The sequence below is a fragment of the Symphalangus syndactylus genome, chromosome 6 (assembly GCF_028878055.3).
Source record: "Symphalangus syndactylus isolate Jambi chromosome 6, NHGRI_mSymSyn1-v2.1_pri, whole genome shotgun sequence".
Lineage (NCBI taxonomy): Eukaryota > Metazoa > Chordata > Mammalia > Primates > Hylobatidae > Symphalangus > Symphalangus syndactylus.
The window spans coordinates 79,948,364-79,975,046 of record NC_072428.2 but is presented as its reverse complement, the minus strand read 5'-3'; the positions used below and the strand labels follow the sequence as shown (position 1 = coordinate 79,975,046).

Here is a 26,683-nt window from a genome sequence, read left to right as displayed (position 1 = left end):
TTCCAGTTTTGCTTTCCCTATAATTCATTTACTGGAAAGCATCTAGAGTAACCTTTAACAAAATCATGTCTCTACTTATCCTGCAAAAGCTTTCAGTGGTCTTAACACTAGTCAAACGCTTATCCTGGCCTACTGGGCTCTACACGATATGGACCCGCCTACCTCTTGGACCTCGTCACACATTTCAGTCAAAACAGACGTCTTTTCTGTAGGTGCTACTATCATCATTCACACTGCACAAAGATGCAAAGTAACTCGCCCAAGGTCACACAGCCGGCAAGGGGTACAGCCCCGATCTAGGGCTCTTAGCCACTAAGTGTGCCACATTAAAGGCGCTCTACAGAGAAGCATTCATTTAAACATTTCACGGTTTGACAGTGTCTCAAACGCTGCCATTCAAGGAGACCCGCAGGAGTATTGCGTAAAGTCGTGTCCTACCTTGTCCGGCAGCAACAAAAAGATGACGACCAAGTATCCTTACGCTTCCGCTAGAGGGACACTCAAAAGTTCTCGCACGCACAAGATCACCCCCATCGCGGGAGAGGCCGAGGCCCGCGCGGGTACTGGGACCCAGACCGGCAGAGTAGGGCAGCGGATGCAGACTTTACCTTCCTCGTCGTCCTGGTCTGCGCTGGAGCCAGCGCCCGGCCAGTCCTGCGCGTCGCCCTCGGTCCCCGCCGCCTCCTCCTCCTCGGAGCCCGAACCCTGGCTGAAGTCTATCCGCTGGGCCAGACGCGCCAGATTCTGCGACATGGACAGCGGCGGCAGGTACGTCTCGGTGCCATCCAGGCCCACCTCATGGACCTGCTTCTCGCAGGCCGATTCGATGCTGATCCTTACTGCGCGCACCCCGGACATGCTGGCTGCGTCGGCCAGCGGTGGGAGGACCCCCCACGAGCCAAAAAACGAGGTACGAAGAGGAGGCTTCCCTGCGGAGAGCCGGGAACCCAGAACCCCGGAGCCGTGGTGCCTCAGAAGACCCTCGGGAGACCTAACGCAACGCTCAGGCTGGAAACAAAAGAGCTGGCCCAGCAACTTTCCCAGAACGCACCGCAAGCTCCCTCCTCCGCAAGTCTTTCGGAGCAAAACTGGGCAGGCGCGGAAGCTCCGGGGCTCCCTAGAGCGCTTCCGGTGAATCACGATGCAGGGTGGGGTAAACTTCCGGGCCTATAAGAGGCGTGGCCGGCAGCGGGAGGGAAAGAGCGGTTTGGGACCGAGAGCGTGGTGGGTGTGCTCCCTGCTTTTTAAGCCTGCGTTTGTTTAAAAAGTGGATGAGGAAGGAAAGCTGCAGAGGCGAGAAGAGTCAAGGAAAAGAAAATTAATGGATCCTTGGATGTTAGTAATGAGAGTCTTGTTGAGAAAACTGAGATCTGGTGGCGCGCGCCTGTGGTCCCAGCTGCGCGGGTGGCTGAGGCGGGAGGATCGCTTGAGCCCTGGAGATGGCGGCTGCAGTGAGCCGAGATCTCACCGCTGCAGTCTAGCTTAGGCAACAGAGTGGGATCCTGCCTCAAAACAAACGTTTTTTTAAATTAGCAAGAAATTTTTTAAAGAAACACTATCTGAAGAGTTAGAAATTAAGGGCATGGCTTGGGGGAAACAATCGTGCTTATCACCACGTAAAATTATACTACGTAATTATTTGGTTTCCTGTTAGTTATAACTCTATATGATAGCCAATATCTGCAGCAGACATAATAGACTCTGGCATGTAGTAAGTGCTTAATATTTATTTTATGCCCGAGTAACAGAATAAATAATGTTGATCTCACTTTTTTATTAGTGATGGGGTCCCGCTATGTTGTCCAAGCTGAGTGCAGAGGTTATTCACAAATGCTATCAGCACACTACAGCCTGGAGCTCCTGGGCTCCAACAATGCTCCTGCCTTAGCCTCTTGAGTAGCTGGGACTAGAGTGTGTCACCATGCCTGGCCTACAAATAATATTTAAAAGATTAAGAAAAAGTGGAATAACTTAAGTCTTTGGGTCTCCAAGAACGTATTTCATTAGTAGGAATTCCACAGACAAAGATGGATTATCTTATATTACAAACGTCTGTATTTCGTTTAAGGAATTATATATACCGTTTATCATGAGTGTTCGCCAGGTTTTGTTCTGACCAAGATATATGTAGGTTTTGAACTACTTTCCTAAGGTATTTAGGAAAATACGGTTGCCCTGGTGGCAGTCCCTGCTGAAGAAGAAAGTAGATGGCCGTGTGTGGAGGGGGTTGAATTTTCATGAGAGAAACCTATTTCTGGCAAGCTGCACAGTCTGTCGCCCAATCATGTTTGAGAACCACTGTACTTGCTTTTCGTGTGAATTTGTAAAAAAAAAATTTTTTTAACTTTATTTTAAAATCTGATTAATAGCCAGGCGCAGTGGCAGTCTAATAGCAGTGCAGACAAAAACAAGACAACAACAAATGATTATGATTCCTAGAATAAGTAACAGCTTTTGCCACCAAGTCTTCAAGATCAAAACTAGCTGCTTAGCCAGTTGTTTAAAGATGTGTTGGATCTGAAAGGTTAGTTGCTGAGGTTTTCATATTATCCATTAACTTAGTGATACTATCTGATTCATCTGGGATACAGACATAACACACAGTTTTTATGATAATGCAAGTTCCTCCCTGGGCTTCGGTGAGTATGTCAAAAGCCATATGGTTTTGTAATATGGCCTTTTCCATAAGAGTGACTTTATTGTTTAATAATGGAATACTTATGTTGCTATCTTTTTGGTATAATTGGTTAGGACCTCTATATGCCAAATAACATCTTCAACCCTCAATTGTGGTATGAAGATGGAAGCTAAGTGATCATACCAGTGGAACACAGAATGAACCCAATGAGATCATAACTAAGGAAAATTTGCAGTCTTTGGCAAAGTACAAACTGCTCAACCATATGATTAAGCATAACGCGAAGAACATCATCCTGACTATCCTGGAAGTAACCATGGTCATAGGTTAGTGCCACATAGCCAAAATGTTGCATTTGGAGCTAATCAATAAATACATTAAATGGCATGCCAGTCAGTACTTTGTAATATAATGGTGTGAATACACAGTTCTTTGGGTATCCATCCCATATCTCCAGTGCTTTTGGGCCAGATATCTTTGGTATGATTTCTTTGTTCCCAATATAAAGGGGCAAAGTGGCCGGGCACGGTGGCTCACGCCTGTAATCCTCCACTTTGGGAGAATGAGGTGGGTGGATCACCTGAGGTCAGGAGTTCGAGACTAGCCTGGCCAACACGACGAAACCTCGTCACTACTAAAAATACAAAAACTAGCTGGGCATGGTGATGCATGCCTGTAATCCCAGGTACTCAGAAGGCTGAGGCAGGAGAATCACTTGAACCCAGGAGGCAGAGATTACAGTGAGCCAAGATCTCACCACTGCACTCCAGCCTGGGCAACAGAGTGAGACTGTCTCAAAAACAAAAACAAACAAACAAAAACTCGGAGTGGCAAGGACAAGGTGGCTGAGCTGACAGAAGGAGGGGTAAGCCAGATAAAACCATCCCTAATTTGTGCTATACCGTTCTGAAATCAAGGTGTCTTATCTCTTAATTGGGACAGTGTCATTGTTTCATTACTTAGTTGGGACAGTGCCAGCATTAAAGTTAACAAACTAGTTTCTTTTACTAAGAAGCTCCTTCCATGCCTTTTACTCTGTAAAGGTTTTGTTTTGTTTTTTGAGATGGAGTTTTGCTCTGTCACCCAGGCTGGAGTGCAGTGGTGTGATCTTGGCTCACTGCAACCTCCGCCTCCTAGGTTCAAGTGATTCTTCTGCCTTAGCCTCCCGAGTAGCTGGGACTACAGGTGCACATCACCATGACTGATTAATTTTTGTATTTTTAGTTGAGACAGGGTCTTACTTTGCTGGCCAGGCTGGTCTCAAACTCCTGAGCTCAGTCGATCTGCCCGCCTTGGCTTCCCTAAGTGCAGGGATTACAGGTGTAAGCTACTGTGCCCAGCCTTTAAAGTATTATTAATAGGCTAGTGATGTACTTTATCCTTCATCATACTAGTGTCAAGCACCATGACTGTTTTTGAAATACAAATATATTTCTGATATTCTATGCAATATCTTCTCTCCTTGGAGCAATATATTTCTTTACCTTGGAGAGAAGATACCCACAGCTACTGGAAAGGGGCATGAGACCACATGTTCAACAAGCATTTTTTTTTTATAATCTATTAGCATAGTCCTAAACCCATTGCAAAAAGAGGTTGGCTTTATGGGCAACAGTTATTGATAGTAGTGCCAAGACATGAAAACTAAGGACAAAAAGAAAGAAGGTTAATGGGAGCTTGTAAAGGAAAGTCTTCCCCATGTATTAACATTTGCTAATATTAAGCATTTGTTTAGATACAGGTCTGGTTTAGAGTCTTGGGTTTTAGCCACCTACATCAGATGTTATCTTGTTATAAACCTGTCATTGACTTATTTTGAAACAGAGATCACCTTCTGGGGAAACAGTCCCTCAGGAGATGGAGCCCTCTTCAGATCCAGACATGGATCCAGGAGTCTATTCCAGTTTTTGTTTTTTGTTTTTTTGAGATGGAGTTCATTCTGTCACCCAGGCTGGAGTGCAGTGATGCAATCTCAGCTCACCGCAACCTGTGTCTCCCGGGTTCAAGTGATTCTCCTGCCTCAGCATCCCCAGTAGCTGGGATTACAGGCAGGTGCCCACCACCACACCTGGCTAATTTTTGTATTTTTAGTAGAGATGGAGTTGCGCCATGTTGCCCAGGCTGGTGAACTCCTGAGCTCAGGTGATCCATCCGCCTTGGCCTCTCAAAGTGCTGGGATTACAGTCATGAGCCACCACACCCAGCCAGGAGTCTATTCCTTCTAATATAATAGCAAAAGGGTTACTAAGAAGCACTTGGTAAGAGCCATTCCACTTGGTTGGAGAGAGTCCTTTAGAGGATGTTGTTTCCAGTAGATACAATCTCCTGGATGAAAACTGTGGGTCTTGAATTTTTCATATCCCAAGAGCCCATTAGGAAATAATCTTTCACTAGGTAATAATTTTTAGTTAATCGTCTCATAAGGTTAGAACAACAAAGGAATATATCTCCCCTTACAGTTAAGGAGTTACCATTTCCTGGGACAGATTCATAGGTATGTGAGTTATTATTTCAAATGGGTACAACTGATATTTTCCAAAGGGGTTGATCTTGGGTTAAGCAAAGACAATAGAAGCCTTTGGCCATGGGATCTTAAAAATTTGTGTTATTGGCCGGGCACAGTGGCTCACGACTGTAATCCCAGCACTTTGGGAGGCCGAGGTGGGCGGATCACAAGGTCAGGAGTTCAAGACCAGCCTGGCCAATATGGTGAAACCCCTTCTCTACTAAAAATACAAAAATTAGCCGGGCGTGGTAGTGAGCACCTGTAGTCCCAGCTACTCGGGAGGCTGAGGCAGGAGAATCGCTTGAACCCAGGAGGCAGAGGTTGCAGTGAGCCAAGATCGTGCCACTGCACTCCAGCCTGGGCAACAGAGAGAGACTCCGTCTCAAAAAAAAAAAGTGTTATTTTTTCTCAATTGAGTGTTTTCTTTTTGTAAGGACAGGATCTCACTATGTTGCCCAGGCTGGTCTGGAGCTCCCAGGCTTAAGGTCTGGAGCTCCTGGGCTCAAGCCATCTTCCTACCTCGGCCTCCCAAAGTGCTGGGATTACAGATGTGAGCCACTGCGCCCAGCCCAGCTGTGTCTTAATTATTCCATGGGTATGCCCCACCAATCCAGATGATTGGGAATGATACACACAATTAAAGTGTTGGAGGATGGGCCGAATTTTACATACTGATTGAATTCTGTGCAACAAAATGAGTACCTCAGTCTCTGTAGAGTTCTAGAGGAACTCCCCGAGTTGGAATAATCTTTTCTATAAGACTTTTACTTACTGCTAAGGCAGTCACTCTTTGGCATGGAAATGCTTCTACTCAATGAGAAAATGTGCAAATCACTAAAACATACTTGTATCCTTGTGACTGTGTCAGCTGAACAAAATCTAATTGCTATACTTCCAAGGGGTCTTCAGGTAAAGGAAAATATCCTTGAGAACTGTGTAAAAGGTTTCCCTGGATTACATTTTGGGCAGATAGGGCAGAAATTGTATACCTTATGAGTTATAGTCAAAAAAGGGTTCCAAAAATATTGTTTTCCCCAAGCAACCATTTTATCAGGGCTCCAAAGAATTAGATCATGTACATAGGTTAAAAATGATTACTGTGAGGCCAGGTGTGATGGCTCCTGCCTGTAATCCCAGCACTTTTGGAGGCTAAGGTGGATGGATCACTTGAGCCCAGGAGTTCAAGACCAGCCTGGGCAACATGGTGAAACCTCATCTCTACAAAAAATACAGGAATTAGCTGGGCATGGTGGCATGCACCTGTGGTCCCAGCTATGCAGGAGGCTGAGGTGAGAGGATGACATGAGTCCAGGAGGCGGAGTTTGCAGTGAGCTGAGAACGCACCACTGCACTCCAACCAGGGTGGCAGAGCGAGACTCTGTCTCCAAAAAAAAAAAAAAAGAATGATTACTGTAATTCAACAGATAGTATAGACAAGTTGTTTGGCCCATATCATACCTCACCTTTGATAGAGTATGTTCCCCCACTTTGTTTTCCAGTTTTCCAATTTGAATTTTGGAGCTCTGGATTGACTTTCTTTCTATCTTTCTTTCTTTCTTTCTTTCTTTCTTTCTTTCTTTCTTTCTTTCTTTATTTATTTTAAGATGTAGTCTCACTCTGTCGCCCAGGCTGGAGTACAGTAGTGCGATCTTGGCTCACTGCAACCTCCGCCTCCCAGGTTCAAATGATTCTCCTGCCTCAGCCTCCCGAGTAGCTGGGATTACAGGTGTGTGCCACCACGCCTGGCTAATTTTTGTATTTTTAGTAGAGACGGGGTTTCACCATGTTGGTCAGGCTGCTCTCGAACTCCTGACCTCATGATCCACCTCCCTCAGCCTCCAGAAGTGCTGAGATTACAGTCGTGAGACACTGTGCCTGGCTGGATTGAATTAATTTTATGTCAAGTTTAGATGCTCCTTGAAAAGTTAATGTAGATTGCTTTTCTTGCTTAGATGTATTTCGAACAGTTCTTTTTGTTACCTTATCAGCTAGCTGACTTCCTTTGCTCTCTGGAGTATATGATTTAGAATGACCTGTGATTTTAATAATGGCCAGTGATTTTTGGTAATAATATGGCTGTTAGCAATTGTGAATTAAGGTGTCCATTTTATATGAACTGACCAGAAGTAGTTAAAAAAATCTTGTTTCCATTAACATTTCGAAACCATGAGTTACTCCAAAAGCAAATCTGCTGTCTGCATGAATATTGTAGTTATTTCTTTCACCAATTGACAGAAGCTGAGGTGGCTTTTGGAAGGTAAGCATTTTTTATTTGTTCAGTTAAAGATACTATAGAGTTGAACATCAATGCAAAAATCCTCAATAAAATACTCGCAAACTGAATCCAGCAGCACATCAAAAAGCTTATCCACCATGATCAAGTGGGCCTTATCCCTGGGATGCAAGGCTGGTTCAACATACGAAAATCAATAAACATAATCCAGCATGTAAACAGAACCAAAGACAAAAACCACATGATTATCTCAACAGATGCAGAAAAGGCCTTTGACAAAATTCAGCAGCCCTTCATGCTAAAAACTCTCAATAAATTAAGTATTGATGGGACGTATCTCAAAATAATAAGAACTATTTATGACAAACCCACAGCCAATGTCATACTGAATGGGCAAAAACTGGAAGCATTCCCTTTGAAAACTGGCACAAGACAGGGATGCCCTCTGTCACCACTCCTATTCAACATAGTGTTGGAAGTTCTGGCCAGGGCAATCAGTCAGGAGAAAGAAATAAAGGGTATTCAATTAGGAAAAGAGGAAGTCAAATTGTCCCTGTTTGCAGATGACATGATTGTACATCTAGAAAACCCCATCGTCTCAGCCCAAAATCTCCTTAAGCTGATAAGCAACTTCAGCAAAGTCTCAGGATACAAAATCAATGTGCAAAAATCACAAGCATTCTTATACACTAATAACAGACAGACAGCCAGATCATGAGTGAACTCCCATTCACAATTGCTTCAAAGACAATAAAATACCTAGCAATCCAACTTACAAGGGATGTGAAGGACCTCTTCAAGGAGAACTACAAACCACTGCTCAATGAAATAAAGGAGGACACAAACAAATGGAAGAACATTCCATGCTCATGGATAGGAAGAATCAATATCGTGAAAATGGCCATACTGCCCAAGGTAATTTATAGATTCAATGCCATCCCCATCAAGCTACCAATGACTTTCTTCACAGAGTTGGAAAAAACTACTTTAAATTTCATATGGAACCAAAAAAGAGCCAGCATTGCCAAGTCAATCCTAAGCCAAAAGAACAAAGCTGGAGGCATCACGCTACCTGACTTCAAACTATACTACAAGGCTAAAGTAACCAGAACAGCATGGTACTGGTACCAAAACAGAGATATAGACCAATGGAACAGAACAGAGCCCTCAGAAATAATATCACACATCTACAACTATCTGATCTTTGACAAACCTGACAAAAACAAGAAATGGGGAAAGGATTCCCTATTTAATAAATGGTGCTGGGAAAACTGGCTAGCCATATGTAGAAAGCTGAAACTGGATCCCTTCCTTACACCTTATACAAAAATTAATTCAAGATGGATTAAAGACTTAAATGTTAGACCTCAAACCATAAAAACCCTAGAAGAAAACCTAGGCAGTACCATTCAGGACATAGGCATGGGCAGGGACTTCATGTCTAAAACACCAAAAGCAATGGCAACAAAAGCCAGAATTGACAAATGGGATCTAATTAAAGAGCTTCTGCACAGCAAAAGAAACTACCATCAGAGTAAACAGGCAACCGACAGAATGGGAGAAAATTTTTGCATCTGCCCATCTGACAAAGGGCTAATATCCAGAATCTACAATGAACTCAAACAAATTTACAAGAAAAAAACAACCCCATCAACAAGTGGGTGAAGGATATGAACAGACACTTCTCAAAAGGAGACATTTATGCAGCCAACAGACACATGAAAAAATGCTCATCATCACTGGCCATCAGAGAAATGCAAATCAAAACCACAATGAGATATCATCTCACACCAGTTAGAATGGTGATCATTAAAAAGTCAGGAAACAACAGGTGCTGGAGAGGATGTGGAGAAATAGGAACACTTTTACACTGTTGGTGGGACTGTAAACTAGTTCAACCATTGTGGAAGACAGTGTGGCAATTCCTCCGGGATCTAGAACTAGAAATACCGTTTGACCCAGCATCCCATTACTGGGTATATACCCAAAGGAATATAAATCATGCTGCTATAAAGACACATGCACACATATGTTTATTGCGGCACTACTCACAATAGGAAAGACTTGGAACCAACCCAAATGTCCATCAATGATAGACTGGATTAAGAAAATGTGGCACATATACACCATGGAATACTATGCAGCCATAAAAAATGATGAGTTCATGTCCTTTGTAGGGACATGGATGAAGCTGGAAACCATCATTCTCAGCAAACTATCGTGAAGACAAAAAACCAAACACTGCGTGTTCTCACTTATAGGTGGGAATTGAACAATGAGAACACTTGGACACAGGAAGGGGAACATCACACACCGGGGCCTGCTGTGGGGTGGGGGGGAGGGGGGAGGGATAGCATTAGGATATACACCTAATGTAAATGACGAGTTAGTGGGTGCAGCACACCAACATGGCACATGTATACATATGTAACAAACCTGCACGTTGTGCACATGAACCCTAGAACTTAAAGTTTAATAATACAAATATATATATATATATATAAAGATACTAAAGAGTAACCTGGTCGGGCGTGGTGGCTCATGCCCGCATTCCCAGCACTGTGGGAGGCTGAGGTGGGTGGATTGCCTGAGCTCAGGAGTTTGAGACCAGCCTGGGTAATATGGTGAGACCCCGTCTCTACAAAAAATACAAAAATTAGCCAGGTGTGGTGGTGGGCACCTGCCTGTAATCCCAGCTACTGGGGAGGCTGAGGCAGGAGAATTGCTTGAACCCCGGAGGCGGAGGTTGCAGTGAGCCAAGATCACGCCTCTGCACTCCAGCCTGGGTGACAGAGCAAGACTCTGTCTCAATAAAGAAAAAAAAAGAAAGATACTATAGTGTAATCTGTGCAATAAGTCCCAGGTTTATTCTTTAGGTAAGATCCATCTGTAAGCCACACAACATCAGCGTTAATAAGGGGAATCTATTTCTAAGCCAAACATCAGCCTTAATAAGGAGAATCTCTTGCAGGTCTGTTATAGGAGAGAGAAACTAGTCGGTTAAGATTATGCACTTACGGCCGGGCACAGTGGCTCATGCGTGTAATCCAACACTTTGGGAGGCCGAGGTGGGAAGATCACATGTGGCCAGGAGTTCGAGACCAGCCTTTGCAACATAGTGAGACCTTGCCTCTAAAAAAAAAATTCAAAAAGTTAGGTGGAAGGATTGCTCCAGGCCAGCAGGTCAAGCCTACAGTGAGCTGGTGAGCTGTGCTTGGGCCACAGCACTCCAGCCTGGGTGACAGAGCAAGACTCTGCCTTGAAAAAAATAAAAATAAAGATTATGCAATTGTGTAACATCTCTCAAGGCAGAAGAATGGCAGAGTTTAGATTATTGCACCTAGAGATTGTAATGTGAGGTACAGAAAAAATAACTTCATAAGAAGTCTGATGACCGAATAATGTTGAGTGTGGTGCCAATTTTGAAGTGCTTTCACAAAATGTGGAACTAATTGACAGGAAATTCCCATCACTATTTCTGTGGTGGCTCTTACTAACAAAGCAGTGGAAGTTATTGCCCTCATGCAAGGGGGCAATGCTTTAGCCAAAGGGTCTAGTTACCGACTATAGTAGCCTGTAGGTCTGTTTTGGGCTCCCTGTTTTTATGTCAGAATGTCTAAGGCGTTTCCCTGATTTTCAAAAACAAACAATGAAATGGAATATTATAACTTGGGGGTCCCACCCTGGGGCATCTCTTAAGGCCCTTTTTAATCCCTTTCAATGTTAACTGATTTTGTTTAGTCCATTGCAGGGTGTCTGGCTTGTTTTGTTTTAAAGAATACATATGCTAGGTGTGGTGGCTTATGCTTCTAATCTCAGAACTTTAGGAGGCCTAGATGGGAGTATCCCTTGAGGCCAGGAGTTTGAGACCACCCTGGGCAACATTGCAAGATTCCATCTCTACACAAAATTTTTTAAAAAAATTAACTGGGCAGCCAGGTGCAGTGGCTCATGCATGTAATCCCAGCACTTTGGGAGGCCAAGGCAGGTGGATCCCTTGAGCCCAAGAATTCCAGAGCAGCCTGGGCAACATGGTGAAATCCCGTCTTTACAAAAAAAAAAATACAAAAATTAGCTGGGTGTGGTGGTGTGCGCCTGTAGTCCCAGCTACTTGGGGCGCTGGGGTGGAGGATCACCTGAGCCCCAGAGGTTGAGGCTGCAGTGAGCTGTAACTGTGCCACTCTACTCCAGGGTAACAGAGCATGACCCTGTCTCTTGGAAAAAAAAAAAAAAAAAGTTAAAATCAGGAACCAATTGGATAGATTGTTTGTTTTTAGAGACAGAGTCTCGCTCTGTTGCCCAGACTGGGGTGCAGTGGTGTGATCAGAGCTCACTGCAGCCTGGAACTCCCGGGCTCAAGGGATCCTCCCACCTCAGCCTCCCGAATAGCTGGGACTAACAGGTGCATGCCACCATGCCCAGATAATTAAAAACAATTATTTTGTAGAGATAAGGTTTCACTATCTTGCCCAGGCTGATCTTGAATTCCTGGTCTCAGGTGATCCTCCTGCCTCAGCCTCCCAAAGTACTGGGATTACAGGTGTGAGTGACCATGCCTGACCTGTTTTTTTTTTTTTTTTTTTTTTTTAAATAAACAACAGAAAGTTATTTCTCACAGTTCTGGAGGCTGGGAAGTTCAAGATCAAGGTGCTAATAGATTTCGTATCTGGTGAAGACCCATTTCCTGATTTATACACAACACCTTCTTGCTGAGTTCTCACTTGGAAAAGATAAACAAGCTCCCTCAGGTCTCTTTTGTAAGGGTACCAATCTCCTTCATGAGGGCTCTGGCTTCATGGCCTAATCACTTCCCAACAGGCCCCACCCCCTAATACCATCACCTTAGGGGTTAGGATTTTGACATTTGAATTTTGTCATTGGATAGGTTTAATAAAAGATTTGATACAGTAGAGAACAGGATTAATGAACTCAAAGGCTAGTCAATGGAAAAATCTAAACCAAAGCACAAAAAGAACAGAACAGAGTGTAAGATAATTTGGGATTCATGTTCCAAGTCATTACAAGAATTAAAGTGTTAATAAAAGAATACTATGAATCACACCCCTTTTCCCCACTTCCTCTAGCCAGTGTATCTTAGTTTTAGCGCCCCCTGTCATGCAGTTCTGTATTACTGGGACCACCCTCCATATACAGTAGTAAAAGAGAGAGAAAATAGGATCACAAGAGGCTCATTTCCTGATTCCTCTGGGCCAAGAGATGTGTTTTTCTCTGGGACTTTTAGGTAACAGCTTACCTGCTGCCACTGATGCAGCAGAACAGCTTTGCCTGCAATGGGGCTAGTCAAGGGATCCTCCCACCTCAGCCTCTCAAATATGGGACTAACAGGTGCATGGAGAGAACAGAAGAGGGCCAGGAGGGAACAGAAAACATAAGGGAAAAAAAAGGGAGACTTTTATTTTATTTTATTTTATTTTGAGATCGAATTTTGCTCTTGTTGTCCAGGCTGGAGTGAAATGGCGTGATCTCGGCTCACCACAGCCTCTGCCTCCCGGGTTCAAGCAGTTTTCCTGCCTCAGCCTCCCAAGTAGCAGGGATTACAGGCATGTGCCACCACGCCCAGCTAATTTTGTATTTTTAGTGGAGATGGGGTTTCTCCATGTTGGTCAGGCTGGTCTCAAACTCCTGACCTCAGGTGATCTGCCTGCCTTGGCTTCCAAAAGCGCTGGGATTACAGGCATGAGCCACCACACCCAGCCAAAAGGGAGACTTTTCTGCATATGGTTACATGGGGCTCCTTTTCCTGGTTCTCTGGTGAGAAAGAGGGACTGTCTATTGGGAGCTTTTGTTCTCCGTGCTGGTTGCGTAGTTGCTCCAATGCAAGCTGCCTTGGGTCAAATCCAGAAGATAAAAGAGGAGAGGAAAAAGAGGAAACTCATTATCATATTGTTCATTCTTTCAGTTTTGACTTCCCTTCTCAATTTGCCTATTGGTTTTTTGTTTGTTTTGTTTTGTTTGAGACGAGTCTCACTCTGTTGCCCTGACTGGAGTGCAGTCACCTGATCATGGCTCACTGCAGCTGTGACCTCCTGGGCTCAAATGATCCTCACATCTCAGCCTCCCTAGTAGCTGGGACTACAGGTGTGCACCACCACACCTAGTTAATTGTTAATTTTTGTAGAGACAGGATCTCACTATCTTGTCCAAGCTGGTCTCAAACTGATGGCACTGGCAGGCCATCCAGAGTGGCCACTGCCATTGAGCTCTGGCTATGGGGAGGGCATGGGGAGGAGGTGGTCAGCCCTCCTGCAGCCTGCTGCCCTGGGGGCTACCACAATGGGGCCAGGCCTGGTTGCCCACAAGTGGGGGAAAACCACAGTAGGACAGAGTGGTGCCCTGAGGTGGAGCTGGGCTCCAGGCAGTGCTGTGCTTGCAAATGAAGCACAGGGCCCGGGCCCAGGGCACAGAGTTGGGGCCGTGCTTTGGGGGCCTGGGGTGGGAAGTGGGAGTGGCACCTGCTTCAGGGACCTGGCCATTGGCCACCGTTCCCACCCCGCTGATGGCTGTGGGTTCCTGCACCTCAGGAGGAGGCTCTGTGCAGGGCTCCCTGGAGCCACATCCCCAAGGTCTGCCCCGCATCAGGGTGACTGCTGAACCTGACACTCCTGATGGCTGGCCCTGGCCTGCACCTGTGATCTGGTCCCAGAAGCCCCCCAACCAGAGAAGCGCCATGAGCTAGGCAGAGGGGAGCCCCAGCTCACCCCTGAGTGCCAGGGCCATGTGGGGAGCTCACAGCAATATCACCCCTGCCCCAACGCTGGCCTGGGTCCAGCAAGGACCTGGAGCTCCTGCCGCAGACTGCAAGGGACCTGGTTGGGGCTGCATGCTCCACAGAACTGGTGGGAGCTGGGAGCAGGCAGCAGCGCCCTTCCCCCCCACCCCAGGTGCAACTGCAGCTGCCCAAGTTGGGGCTGTGGACTCAGGCCTTCCTGTGTTATTGGGGGCCAGAGCAGGCAGGCACCCTGCATGCCCCACACCTCCAAACCTGGGCCTCTCTGCACTCTTGGAGGCCTGGGAAGTCCCCCAACCCCATGGTCTCAAAAGTGACTGCTCCTACTGCCTGGCTTCTCCCTGCTGTTGGCACCTGCTCTGATCTTGGAGCAACATGGGGCCAAGCTGGGGTACTGTCACAGCCCAGCCAGGTGTGCACACACTTGGGGCAGTGCTGACATACCGGCCCCCTTCTGCCTTGGCCCCTCCAGACTTTGGGTACCAACAAGCATAGTGGGGAAGCCGAGGGGGGTGCTGCACTCCAGTCAGGGCAACAGAGTGAGACCCTGTCTCAAAACAAAACAAACAAAAAAATCAATAGGCTCAGCACTGGCCTACAGGTGACCCTTGACTTGAGCAGCCTGGGCACCATGGACAGTGGCAGGAGGCAGACAGGCTTCTGGGCAGAAAAGGGTGGGTCCCCAGTGAGGCCCCACCTTCAGGTCAGGGAGGGCCTGAATGCTGGGGGCTAAACTGCCAGTCCCAAGAACCAGAGTGAAGACTTGTGGTGCCTTTTCTTGGCCTATCCATGGCCGCCCTTGGATCAATCAGTGCACACTTCTTCCCCTCTGAGGCCCATAAAAGCCCCAGGCTCAGCCAGAGCAAAGCAGAGGACAGAGGAGCTACCCTCTCTGCTAGGAGCTGAACACTCATCAGGACACCCTGTCTATAGAAAGGAGCTGCCCACTGCAGGTCTTCTTTGAGCTGTTCTAATGCTCATTGAAGCTCCTTTTCATCTTGCTCACCTTTCACTTGTCTGCATACCTCATTCTTCCTGGTTGCAGTACAAGAACTTGGGACTCGCTGAAAGGCAAGACTAAAAGAGCTTTAACACAAACGGCTGAAACATGCCCCTTGCTCACCACATTGTGGGTGGAGAGAAGAGCTGCAGCCCTTTGGGAAGGCCAGACCTGGTAACTCCCTGAGCCAGGGCTGTGACTCCCTGTTTGAGGTCCTGCAGTTTCTGATGTCTCCAAGCTTCCGGACACCACCGCGCTCTCCAATGCCAGCTGGGGAAGCAGCTTGTGGTGCACCTGGTCCAGCCAGCATGTCTGACTGTGCAGTGGCTGGATCCCATGCTTGCTCAGATACCCTTCATGTCTCCATGCCTGACTCACAGTCTTTCTTGGAGGCATGGGATCCTAGCCAGTAGCATGAGCTGAGCACAGCCTGCCAGGCTGAATGGGTGGAATGAGTCCAGCTTGCCTGAGCAAAGCTCTAGCAAAGGCACTACCAGCCACAGGTTTCCAGCCAGAAAAGTGACACCCCAAAGATCCTGTAACAAAACTCCTGGGCTTAAGCAATCCTCCCACCTGGGCCCTTCCAAAGTCCTGGGCCTACTGGCATGAGCCACCATGCCCAGCTCATTGTTTAATTTTCAACTGTTCTGAAAGGGATGCTTTTTGTTTTTCATGCAAAGTTCTATATTTTGTAATTGTGTGGGAAACAGGTTGTTGTGCTAAGTCTTGGTGCTGGCCAAGGCTTATTCCATCTTGGCCAGCACCAGAAGTTCAAATTCATGTTTTTTTGTTTGTTTTGTTCATTTATTATTATTATTTTTAAAGATGAGGTGCATTAGTCAGAGTTCTCTAGAGAGACAGGAGAGATGTATATATGAAGGGGAGTTTATAAGGGAGTATTGACTCACACAATCACAAGGTGAAGTCTTATAATAGGCCATCTGCAAGCTGAGGAGCAATGAAGTCAGTCTGACTCCCAAAACCTCAAAAGTAGGGAAGCTGACAGTGCATCCATCAGCCTGTGACCAAAGGCCCAAGAGCCCCTGGAAAACCACTGGTGTAAGTCCAAGAGTCCAAAAGCTGAAGAATTTGGAGTCTGATGTTTGAGGGCAGGAAGCACCCATCACGGGAGAAAGATAAAGTGTGGAAGACTCAGCAAGTCAGCTTCTCCCACCTTCTTTTGCCTGCTTTTTTTCTAGCTGCACTGGCAGTTGATTGGATGGTGCCCACCCACATTGAGGGTGAGTCTGCCTCTCCCAGGCCACTGACTCAAATGTTAATCTCCTTTGGCAACATCCTCACAGACACATTGAGGAACAATACTTTGCATCTTTCAATCCAATCAAGTTGACAATATCAACCATCACACAAGGTCTCACTCTGGTCACCCAGACTGGAGTGCAATGGCAGGATCTCAGCTTGTTGCAGCCTTTGCCTCCTGGGCTCAAGCAATCCTCCAGCCTCAGCCTTCTAAGTAGCTGGGACTACAGGCATGCACTACCACATCTGGCTATTTTTTTGTGTTTTCGGTAGAGACAGAGTTTCTCCATGTTGCCCAGGCTGATCTTGAACTCCTGGGTTCAACAGATCTGCCCACCTCAGCCTCCGAGAGTGCTGGGATTACAGGTGTGAGCCACTGTGCCTGGCCCATGTGTTCTTTAGTAAATTTCTCTTGTTATGATATTCAGTTTCCTTTAACGTGTTGTTAAAAGAAAAATTTTAGACAAATTAAACGGAGTTTAATTGAACAAAGAACAATTCTTGAATTGGGCAACCCCCACAACAGAATAGGTCCAGAAGTGACTCCAGTGCTGCCAGATGGTTGTAGAGGATTTAAGGACAGAAAAAGGAAAGTGGCCTACACAAAATGGAAGGGAGGTACAGGAACAGCTGGATTGGTTACAGCTCAGCATTTGCCTTATTTGAAGGTGGTTCGAACAGTTGGCCACCTGTTGGAGTGTTCGAACCGTTGGAGTATGGCTGCTGTGATTGGTTGAGACTTGGCTACTTGTTACAAGAGTAACAGTCTGTGAAACCAAAATATCTGAGACAGGTCTCAGTCAATTTAGAAAGTTTAATTTGCCAAGGTTAAGGATGCACTGTGACACAGCCTCAAGAGGTCCTCACAACATGTGCCCAGGATGGTCAGAGCACACGTTGGTTTTATACATTTTAGGGAGACATGAGACATCAATTAATCTGTGTAAGATATACATTGGTTCCATCAGATAAGGCGGGACAACTCTATATGGGGACTTCCAGGTTAGAAGTAGATAAGAGATAAAAGGAAAAGGTTGCATTATTTTGAGTCCTTGATCAGCCTTCCACTGAATACACAATTTAGTCTGGCTCAGTGACTGTGCATATTGTTTTTACATAAACAATAGGGCAGAGAAAGCAATCAGATATGCATTTGTCTCGGGTGAGCCTCAGAGGGATGACTTTGAGTTCTGTCTGTCCTTTGTCCACAAGGTATTGTGGACAATTGTGAGGGAGGTATATAGCTTCTTATCTTTGTAGCTGTCTTATTTAGGAATAAAATGGGAGGCAGGTGTCTGACATAGTTCTCAGCTTGACTTTTCTTTTGGCTTAGTGATTTTGGGGTTCCAAGATTTATTTTCCTTTCACAAGTCCATTTACACATCCAGTTAGATTACATTTCACTAGGTATGGAGAAACCTCTAAGCCAAACTTAAAATATGTAAGGAGGCAGCTTTAGGCTAAACTTAATTTAACAGTGTACAGTACAATATAGGGCAATACTGGCCAGGTGCAATGGCTCACTTCTGTAATCCACGCACTTTGGGAGGCTGAGGCAGGTGGATTACCTGAGGTCAGGAGTTCGAGACCAGCCTGGCCAACATGGCAAAACCCTGTCTCCACTAAAAATACAAAAATTAGCTGGGCCTGGTGGTGTGTGCCTGTAGTCCCAGCTACTCCAGAGGCCAAGACAGGAGGATCACTTGAACCTGGGAGGCGGAGATTGCAGTGAGCCAAGATTGCGCCATTGCACTCCAGCCTGGGCAACGGAGTGAGACTCCATCTCAAAAAAACAAACAAACAAAAAAAACAAAAAGCAATATAGGGCAATACTGATAGGATTTATTCTATTTTATTTCAATTATTTTTTCACCTGAGTTGGGGCTTAGAAAACGAAATTGTAAAATATGGCACTTTGGCATGCTGAGTGTTTTGAATTAAGGAATATTAAAAGGTCTCAGAAATAAGCCTCAGAACCGAGGGATCTCTCTGACCTTCCTCAGCTTCCCCATCTCTCTGATCTTCTTCCTTTCCTGAAGCATCTGGAAGGACTCTGGAACTTCTTTTTGTGAGCAGGGAAGCTTCTTTCCAAAAAAAAAAAAAAAAAAAAAAAACAATTCAGTGAATCCCCTCTCTAGGAATCTCATCAAATAACTAGAAAAGGTTAACCACAAAAAGATGACACTGGGAGTTATCACCATGTCCAGGCAGGCTTTTCTCTTTTTTTTTTTTTGAGACAGAGTCTCACTCTGTCACCCAGGCTGGAGTGCAGTGGCATGATCTCAGCTCACCACAACTTCTGCCTCCCACATTCAAGTGATTCTCCTGCCTCAGCCTCCAGAGTAACTGAAATTACAGGTGCCTGCCACCATGCCTGGTTAATTTTTGTATTTTTAGTAGAGATGGGGTTTCTCCATGTTGGCCAGGCTGGTCTCAAACTCCTGACCTCAGGTGATCCACCCGCCTCGGCCTCCCAAAGTGCTGGAATTACAGGCATGAGCCACCATGCCTGATCTGGCTTTTCATTTATTCTTCTGAGTGCAGCTCCAAGAGGATTACCTGGGAGACATTATCTATATAAGATAACCTTTGCTCACAGTAAAGTTCTGCCCCTCATCTTCCTGCCACCTCCCCCAGAGTTCAAAATAACTTTCTTCCAGGCCATTGTTCTTGGAGCTCATTCATTTTCCCTAAAAATCTTTTACTCCTGTACCCCCGTGCCCACCATCTCCCCTTCCTCTATGAAGAGGGGCATATAAACATCTGGACCTCATTGGATTATTGAGTAATCATTCTCCTGAGGTTCCCTCATGCTTATGCACATTAAATGAAGTTTGTATGCCGTTTTTTCTTGTTAGTCTGCTTTTTGTCAGTTTATTTTCAATGAGCCTTCAGAAAGAGTGAAAGGGAAGCTTGATCTTCTCTTCTATGCATGTCAGTGTCCCCACTAGACCGAGCTCTTCCAGGTCAGGGACTATGTCTTATTCATCTTTGTATTCCTAGTACCTGGCACAGTATGTACCAGTACAATATGTACCATATATACCAGTAGAGTACATACTAGTATATACTAATACCACTACAGAATGTACCAGAGCACCTAGTATAGTATGTAATAGTAAACTGCTACTGAATGAAAGATTAGGCCACACAGAGGCTTTACAGGTAAACTAAAAGGAAGCTGAGCTTTAAAACCAAAAGCAAACGGAAATCTGCATTTAGGTGTTGTATTAGTCTGTTCTCGCATGCTGTAAAGACATACCTGAGACAGGGTAATTTATAAAAAAGAGAGGTTTAATGGGCTCATGGTTCTGTAGGTTATACAGGCTTCTGCTTCTGGGGGGGCCTCAGGAAATTTACAATCATAGGGCAAAGGCAAAGGGAAGCAGGCAGGCTGGGAACAGTGGCTCATGTCTGTACCCAGAATTTTGGGAGGCTGAAGTGGGAGGAGCACTTGAGTCCAGGAGTTCGAGACTAGGCTGGGCAATGTGATGAAACACTGCCTCTAAAATAAAAAAATAAAATAAAATAAAATAAAAATTAGCTGGGTGTGGCATGTGCCTGTAGTCCCAGCTACTCTGGAGGGTAAGGTGGGAGGATGGTTTGAGCCTGGGAGGCAGAGGTTGCAGTGAGCTGAGATCATGCCATTGCACTCTAGCCTGGGTAACAGAGCCATACTCTGTCTCAAAAAAAAAAAAAAAAAAAAAAAAAAGAAAAAAAATTTTTTGTTTTTTTTTGAGACGGAGTCTCACTCTGTCGCCCAGGCTGGAGTGCAGTGGCACGATCTGGGCTCACTGCAAGCTCTGCCTCCCAGGTTCACACCATTCTCCTGCCTCAGCCTCCCAAGTAGCTGGGACTACAGGCGCCCACCACGACGCCTGGCTAATTTTTTGTAGTTTTAGTAGAGATGGGGTTTCACCATGTTAGCCAGGATGGTCTCGATCTCCTAACCTTGTGATCCACCCGCCTCGGCCTCCCAAAGTGCTGGGATTCCAGGCATGAGCCACTGCAAAGGGGAGGCAGGCACATATTCACATGGCCAGCAGGAGACAAAGAGAGGGTGAAGGGAGAGGCGCTTTCAAACAAGCAGACCTTGGGAGAACTCTATCACAAGATAGCACCAGGGGATGGTGCTAAACCATTAGAAACCACACTGGTGATCCAATCACCTCCCACAAAGCCCCACCCCCGAGCCTGGGGATTACAGTTCAACCTGAGACTTAGGTGGGGACACAGAGCCAAACCATATCAGGTATTTACTGTAGTGACAAATATTAGGTTGCCAGTGCAAATAATATCAAGTGTTAGTCTAAATTTGAAGAAGTTAATCCTCGTTGTGGTTAATATGAGTCAGAAAAACAGAGCGTATCAGAGAAATGAGGCTAAAGGTAGGAGTTCTAGGAAGAGTAATCATAGATTTAGCCAATGAATATACCAGATTTTCTGTGGAAAATTCAGTTTTTAATATTTCATTATTTTAGTCACATAATTGCCCTGTCAGATTGTGTTCTGTTATCTGGAAGACCAAAATGGATGCTCCTTTATCAACTAAGAAGAACCCTAAAGTTAAGAAAATGAAAGTTACCTATGGGTGGAGGGTTCCGGGCTTGGTTGGCATGGGAACTCTGCAAATTCCTAAGGCTACAAGAAAAAACACAATCTTGCTAAATTCGCTAAAAATAGGAGCTATTGGGAAAATTGTCAGAACCTTACCAAACCTGATTTACAATCCAAACCACTATAGCTCTGATTGGACAAAGGACCAGCCTTACAAAAATTCTTTCCTGATAAGCAACTGAAGACCTCGAGCCAGTTTCAGCCAGTTTATAGAGACTGCATGCAAACTTTGTGTCCAATAGTTCACCTTTTGACCTGAAGAGCCAAGTTCCACCTTATTTTAATGTTAAAACCTTACCCCAAAGTGAACATGGGATGTGTGTTGCATATGTTTATCCATTGCACATGTTCACCTTCCCTCATAGATATGTATAACTTTTCTCCCAAACCTGCTGAATATGTTTTACTCTATTGTGTGATACAGGCCCTGTGAGGCATAAAAACCAACCTGCCCTTTTCCCTCTGGGAAGAGAGCATCTTTGGCCTAAACTGGAGACTGTCTCTTCCTGCTGTGCAAACTGAAATCACCAATATAGCTCTCCTTTCTACTATTTAGCCATCCTGGTGGTCTTTTGGATGACATATTCTTCTTCTTTAAAGGAACATGGTGTGACTCTGTTGCCGAGGTGGGACTGAGGTGGTGCCATCTGGATTCACTATAGCTTCAGCCTCCAGGTCTCAAGTGATCCTCCTGCCTCAGCCTCCCAAGTAGCTGGGACTACAGGTGTGTGCCACCATGCCCAGCTAATTTTTTAGCTTTTGTAGAGACAGGGTCTCACTATGTTGCCCAGGCTGGTCTCAAACTCCTGGGCACAAGCGATCCTCCCACCTCAGCCTTCCAAAATGCTGGGATTACAGGCATGAGCCATTGCACCTGGTTGGATGACAATTCTTTAGGTTTATCTGTGTTCTTATTTTAGGTTTGGAAAGATGGTATGACACTGTGATGTATAATAAGATATGCAGTATGTATAGATAGTCTTAGTCCCAGTATTCTGGCACACAGCTCCTAAAACCCTGGGAATCTCCAAAGTGACAAATGGTTTTTTGTATGCTAATGAAATGACAGTGATAAGTGGGTTTCTGCATGCCAGAAGCTCCTGGATAGCTTCAGGATAGGGGCTCCTTGCCCAGGAACTAACCACGTGATTAAAGAATTATGGCTTTCAGCCCCAACCCCAACCTTGAAGGAGAGGAGAGACTGAAGGTTGAACTTATTTATCACCAATGACCAATAATTTAATCAATTCTGCCTACATAAGGAAGCCTCTATAAAATCCCAAAAGAAAGGCAGAGGTGGGTGGATCACTTGAGCTCAGGAGTTCAAGACAAGCCCGGGTAATATGATGAGACCCCATTTCTACAAAAAATACAAAAATTGGCTGGGCGTCGTGGCGCATACCTGTTAGTCCCAGTTACTCAGGAGGCGGAGAGAGGAGGATTGCGTGAGCCTGGGAGGCAGAGGTTTCAGTGAGCAGAGATCATGCCACTGCACTCTAGCCTGGGTGACAGTGAGAACCTGTCTCAAAAACAAAAACAAGCCAAAATCCAAAAGAAAAGGGTTTGGATAGCTTCCAAATTGCTGAACATGTGGAGATACCTAGAAGGTGGGGCACCCAGAAACGGTCTGGAAGCTCTGGACTTCTGCTGGCCTTTCCATATGCATCTCTTCCATCTGGCTGTTCATCTGTATACTTTATTATATCCTTTATCAATAAACTGGAAAATATAAGTAAAGTGTTTCCCTGAGTTCAGTGATCTGCTCTAAGCAAATCAAACCTGAAGAGGTAGGCATAGAGACCCCGATTTACAGTGGGTTGGTCAGAAGTACAGGTCACAACCTGAAGATTGTGATTGGCATCGGAAGTGGGAGGCAGTCTTGGAGGACTGAACCATTAAACTGTGGGATCTGATGCTATCTCCAAGCAAATAGTGTTCAAATTGAATTAAATTATAGGATCCCCAGCTGATGTCTGCTGGAGAATTGCTTGGTGTGTGGGAAAAAACCCCATGCATCTGGTCACAGAAGCTTTCTGGATTATACTGAGTGAGTAAGAGTAAGAGCACTTTGGGCAAGGTGCAGTGCCTCCCTGCCTGTAATCCCAGCAATCTGAGAGGCTGAGACGGGCAGATCACTTGAGGCCAGGAGTTCGAGAACAGCCTGGCTAACATGGCGAAACCCTGTCTGTATAAAGAAAGAAAACTAAGAAAAAATTTAAAAAGAAAAGCATTTTGATTTTTTCCCCCACCTCTATTAGACGGTGTGAATGTACCTGGTCTCCAAGCTTTTTGAATTGTGTCTCTCAGCAATACAATTTTGAACTGAAATCCCTAACATAAGAAATGTACACAAAACTACAGAAACTTAAAAGGACGAAATAAAATATATAAATAGATGTTCTAATATTCCCACACCCCTTGGAAGGTCATGTGTACCTGCTGTCCATGCACCCCATTTTGGAGGACACTAATGGAAGAGTAAAGGCAGTGTTTATATCTGTAGTGTGAAGAGGCCCAAGACTGCTTCAGATGATCTCTACACCTGGAATCTGACCTGAAATAAGCTCTGATTTGAAATCAGATCTGAAATCTGTAATTAAGAATCTGACTTAATTTATGTTTGACTGCTGGTGGCTTTTAAGCCTTATCCCACCCCTCATCCTCTTATGCACTACACCTCTGGCAAGCTAAGAAAGCCTGGGTGCTCGCCAGACACGGTGGCCCATGCCTGTAATCCCAGCACTTTGGGAGGCTGAGGCAGGAAGATGACTTGAGCCCAGCCTGGGCAACATAGTGAGACACCATCTCTTTAAAAAAATAAAGCAAGCAAGCCTGGGTGTTTCCTTCTTTGATACCGGTGGGAAATTCAAACCACATGCAAGAAACATCACTCTGGCCCTACTCCCTAACCACCAAAAAACTCCAAGCCAATCTCCTTCCCTGTTGTCAAATCCTGCTTAGGAGCTGCCCTGCTTTCCCCAGAAAGCTTCATTATGTGAGTAACAACCCTTTCATACTCTGTTGGTGTGTGTGTGGCTTCATCAGTCATTTTTTTTTTTTTTTTTGAGACAGGGTCTCACTGTGTTGCCCAGGCTACAGTGCAATGGTACAATCATAGCTCACTGTAGCCTCCAACTTCTGGGCTCAAGTGATTCTCGTGCCTCAGCCTCCTGAGCAGCTGGGACAACAGGTGTGCACAACCATGCCCAGATAATTAAAAAAATTTTTTTATTTTTTTGCAGAGATGGGGGTCTCTCTATGTTGCCCAGGCTGGCCTTGAACTCCTGGACTCAAGTGATCCTCCTACCTTGGCCTCCCTAAGTACTAGGATTACAGGTGTGAGCTACTGAACCTGGCTATCAGTCTGGACATCCGAACCAAATTTTGAGTGTGGAATGCATCCTGTCTCAGTGTGGGATGGCCACAAAAAAATAGCATCCTCCTTTACAGTCCATCTACTTTCTTTTCATAGCACTTAATACCACCTGACATATTATATATTTATTGTCTTCCCCACTAGACAGATCCCCAGCTTTAGTAAAGTGTTTGGTATAATCATCCAAGTGGCTACTTTGCTAGCACTGTTAAAGGCACTAGTGCTACAGTCGTGAACAAGGCCCTTGCCCACATGAAGTGTATACTCCAGAGAGAAGGGTAGGTGTTCAATACATATTTGTTAAATGAAAGACTATTAATATTATTTTGTCTGGAGATAAGATACTGCAAACATAATATATCATAAATTAAATTTTTTATTCATTTTTTTGCATCAAAATAGTGCTTAAAATAGGAATTTATACTCACAAGACATAGCTAACATCCAAAGTAGACAATTAAAAAATATTATTTGAAAATTATGTACTTAGTACTAAAGACTTCCTAAATTTGCACATTAGCAAGATTGCCATTTAGCACCATTAGAGAGTTGATCTTTGGCTAATGATTATTCAAAGAACATTCACGAAAATTTCAACCATTACAATCAGTGAGTATAATTTTATATTTCAGCAAAGATAGTGGTCATGTTCAGCAACAGCTTCACTTACAAATTGAAGTAAGCTCACTTCAGTGTTGCACTTTGATGCTGTTTTTTTACCCCTTCTCTTGCAAATAACCAGTGAAATAAAAATTGCTTCTAACCAGCAATCGAAACAAGGGAGGAATTATGGCTAGCCAATTAGTTGCTGATGTTTGTGTTTTTATTTTTTATTTAAGAAACATTTTAAATAATAGAGATGGGGTCTCACCATGGTACCCAGGCTGGTCTTAAACTCCTAGGCTCAGGCAATCCTCCCACTTGGCCTCCCAACATGCTAGGATCACAGGCTTCAACCACCATGGCCGGACTGCTAATGTTTGTGAAAGGCAAATTGTAAACTTCTACGGTTTAACTTCACCAGAAGAGTAAAGGGCTCCCCACCTGCCACCTAGTTCTATAAAAAACGTATACTCTGATTACTGGAATGGATTTTTAAAATTCAATTCAAAGATTCAATAACTATCAACATTTCTAAATACTGATTTTTCTTTTTCTCTTTTTCAAATGTTTTTTAATGTCCTGCAGGTAATAACACTGATTTTTCTTACTCAGAAACATCTACTTAGCAGTTGTGATACTAATTTGCAAAATGTAACAATGTTATACAAATATAAGATACTACTAAATACATAGTAGAAATAATTGCATGATTCCTGATATTTATATTCAAGGTATAAACATGACTGATTTTGCTGATACTATAGAATAAAAAAAAAAGCTGCTATGTAAAAAATTAAAGAATATCTCAATTAGATAATTTTGTTCCCAATCTCTTTCAGACCAGATCTATGAAATAATATACAATATACTATCAATATATTCTTTCATATGAAGTGAAAAAAAATGGGGTTTAAGTAGTGAGATAATTTCTACTTTTTACTTTTTTAAAAAAATAGACAGGGTCTTGCTATGTTGCCCAAGCTGGTCTCAAACTTCTGGGCTCCAGTGTGCCTCCTGCCTCAGCCTCCCAAAGTGCTGGGATTATAGGCATGAGCCATTGTGCCTGGCCTGTGGGATCATTTCTATTTGGTTTTATATCAGTATCAATTAATGAGTCAATTAATTAACCTTAATTATTTCTTTTTCTAAATAAGTATCAGCTGATTTAATCTCGCCCAATTGAATGAGTCTCTTTTGGTTGATCAATGCGATAGAGAAACTCTGCAGGTAAGAAGTATCCAAGATATTCCACTATATCTGGAGTAGTGTCATAATGGTAGTGTCCACCTTCTCCATGATGACTAAAAAAATGAGTGTGCTCCAGTCGCAAATCAAACCCCTAAGATAACAGACAAACAATATGTTAGTACTCAAATTATTGATTAGAGTTTAAGGGGGGAGGGATAACTTTTTATGTTGCAATAGTTTTTGTTTTTTAAATAGGTAATACATTCACTTTTTTTTTTTTTTGTTTTTTTTTGAGACGGAGTCTCGCTCTGTCACCCAGGCTGGAGTGCAGTGGCACGATCTCGGCTCACTGCAAGCTCTGCCTCCTGGGTTCACGCCATTCTCCTGCCTCAGCCTCACCGAGTAGCTGGGACTACAGGCACCCGCCACCTCACCCGGCTAATTTTTTGTATTTTTAGTAGAGACGGGGTTTCACCGTGGTCTCAATCTCCTGACCTCGTGATCCGCCTGCCTC

General features: G+C 44.5%; 2 protein-coding genes across 12 annotated transcripts in view; both read right to left on the bottom strand.

Moving 5' to 3' along the window:
- MED17 (mediator complex subunit 17) overlaps nucleotides 1–3,269 on the bottom strand; it is a 28,880-nt gene extending 25,611 nt beyond the window's left edge. Inside the window, exon 1 of the mRNA XM_055283272.2 lies at nucleotides 609–3,269. Within this exon, the coding sequence (XP_055139247.1) occupies nucleotides 609–858 (250 nt within the window). The 5' untranslated portion in view covers nucleotides 859–3,269. The remainder of the gene's footprint in view (nucleotides 1–608) is intronic.
- Nucleotides 3,270–10,333: 7,064 nt separating this feature from the next.
- The window catches only part of C6H11orf54 (chromosome 6 C11orf54 homolog), a 36,521-nt gene continuing 20,171 nt past the window's right edge, over nucleotides 10,334–26,683 (bottom strand). For 6 of the 11 annotated variants that reach the window (XM_055283279.2, XM_055283282.2, XM_055283275.2 and 3 more), the window contains one exon: nucleotides 24,737–26,320. In XM_055283279.2, the coding sequence (XP_055139254.1) occupies nucleotides 26,147–26,320 (174 nt within the window). In that variant the 3' untranslated portion in view covers nucleotides 24,737–26,146. Of the gene's footprint in view, nucleotides 10,510–17,179; nucleotides 18,470–20,300; nucleotides 21,027–24,736; nucleotides 26,321–26,683 lie in introns of those variants that run through there. The other 5 variants (XM_063642044.1, XM_063642042.1, XM_063642041.1 and 2 more) reach the window with 4 other exon arrangements.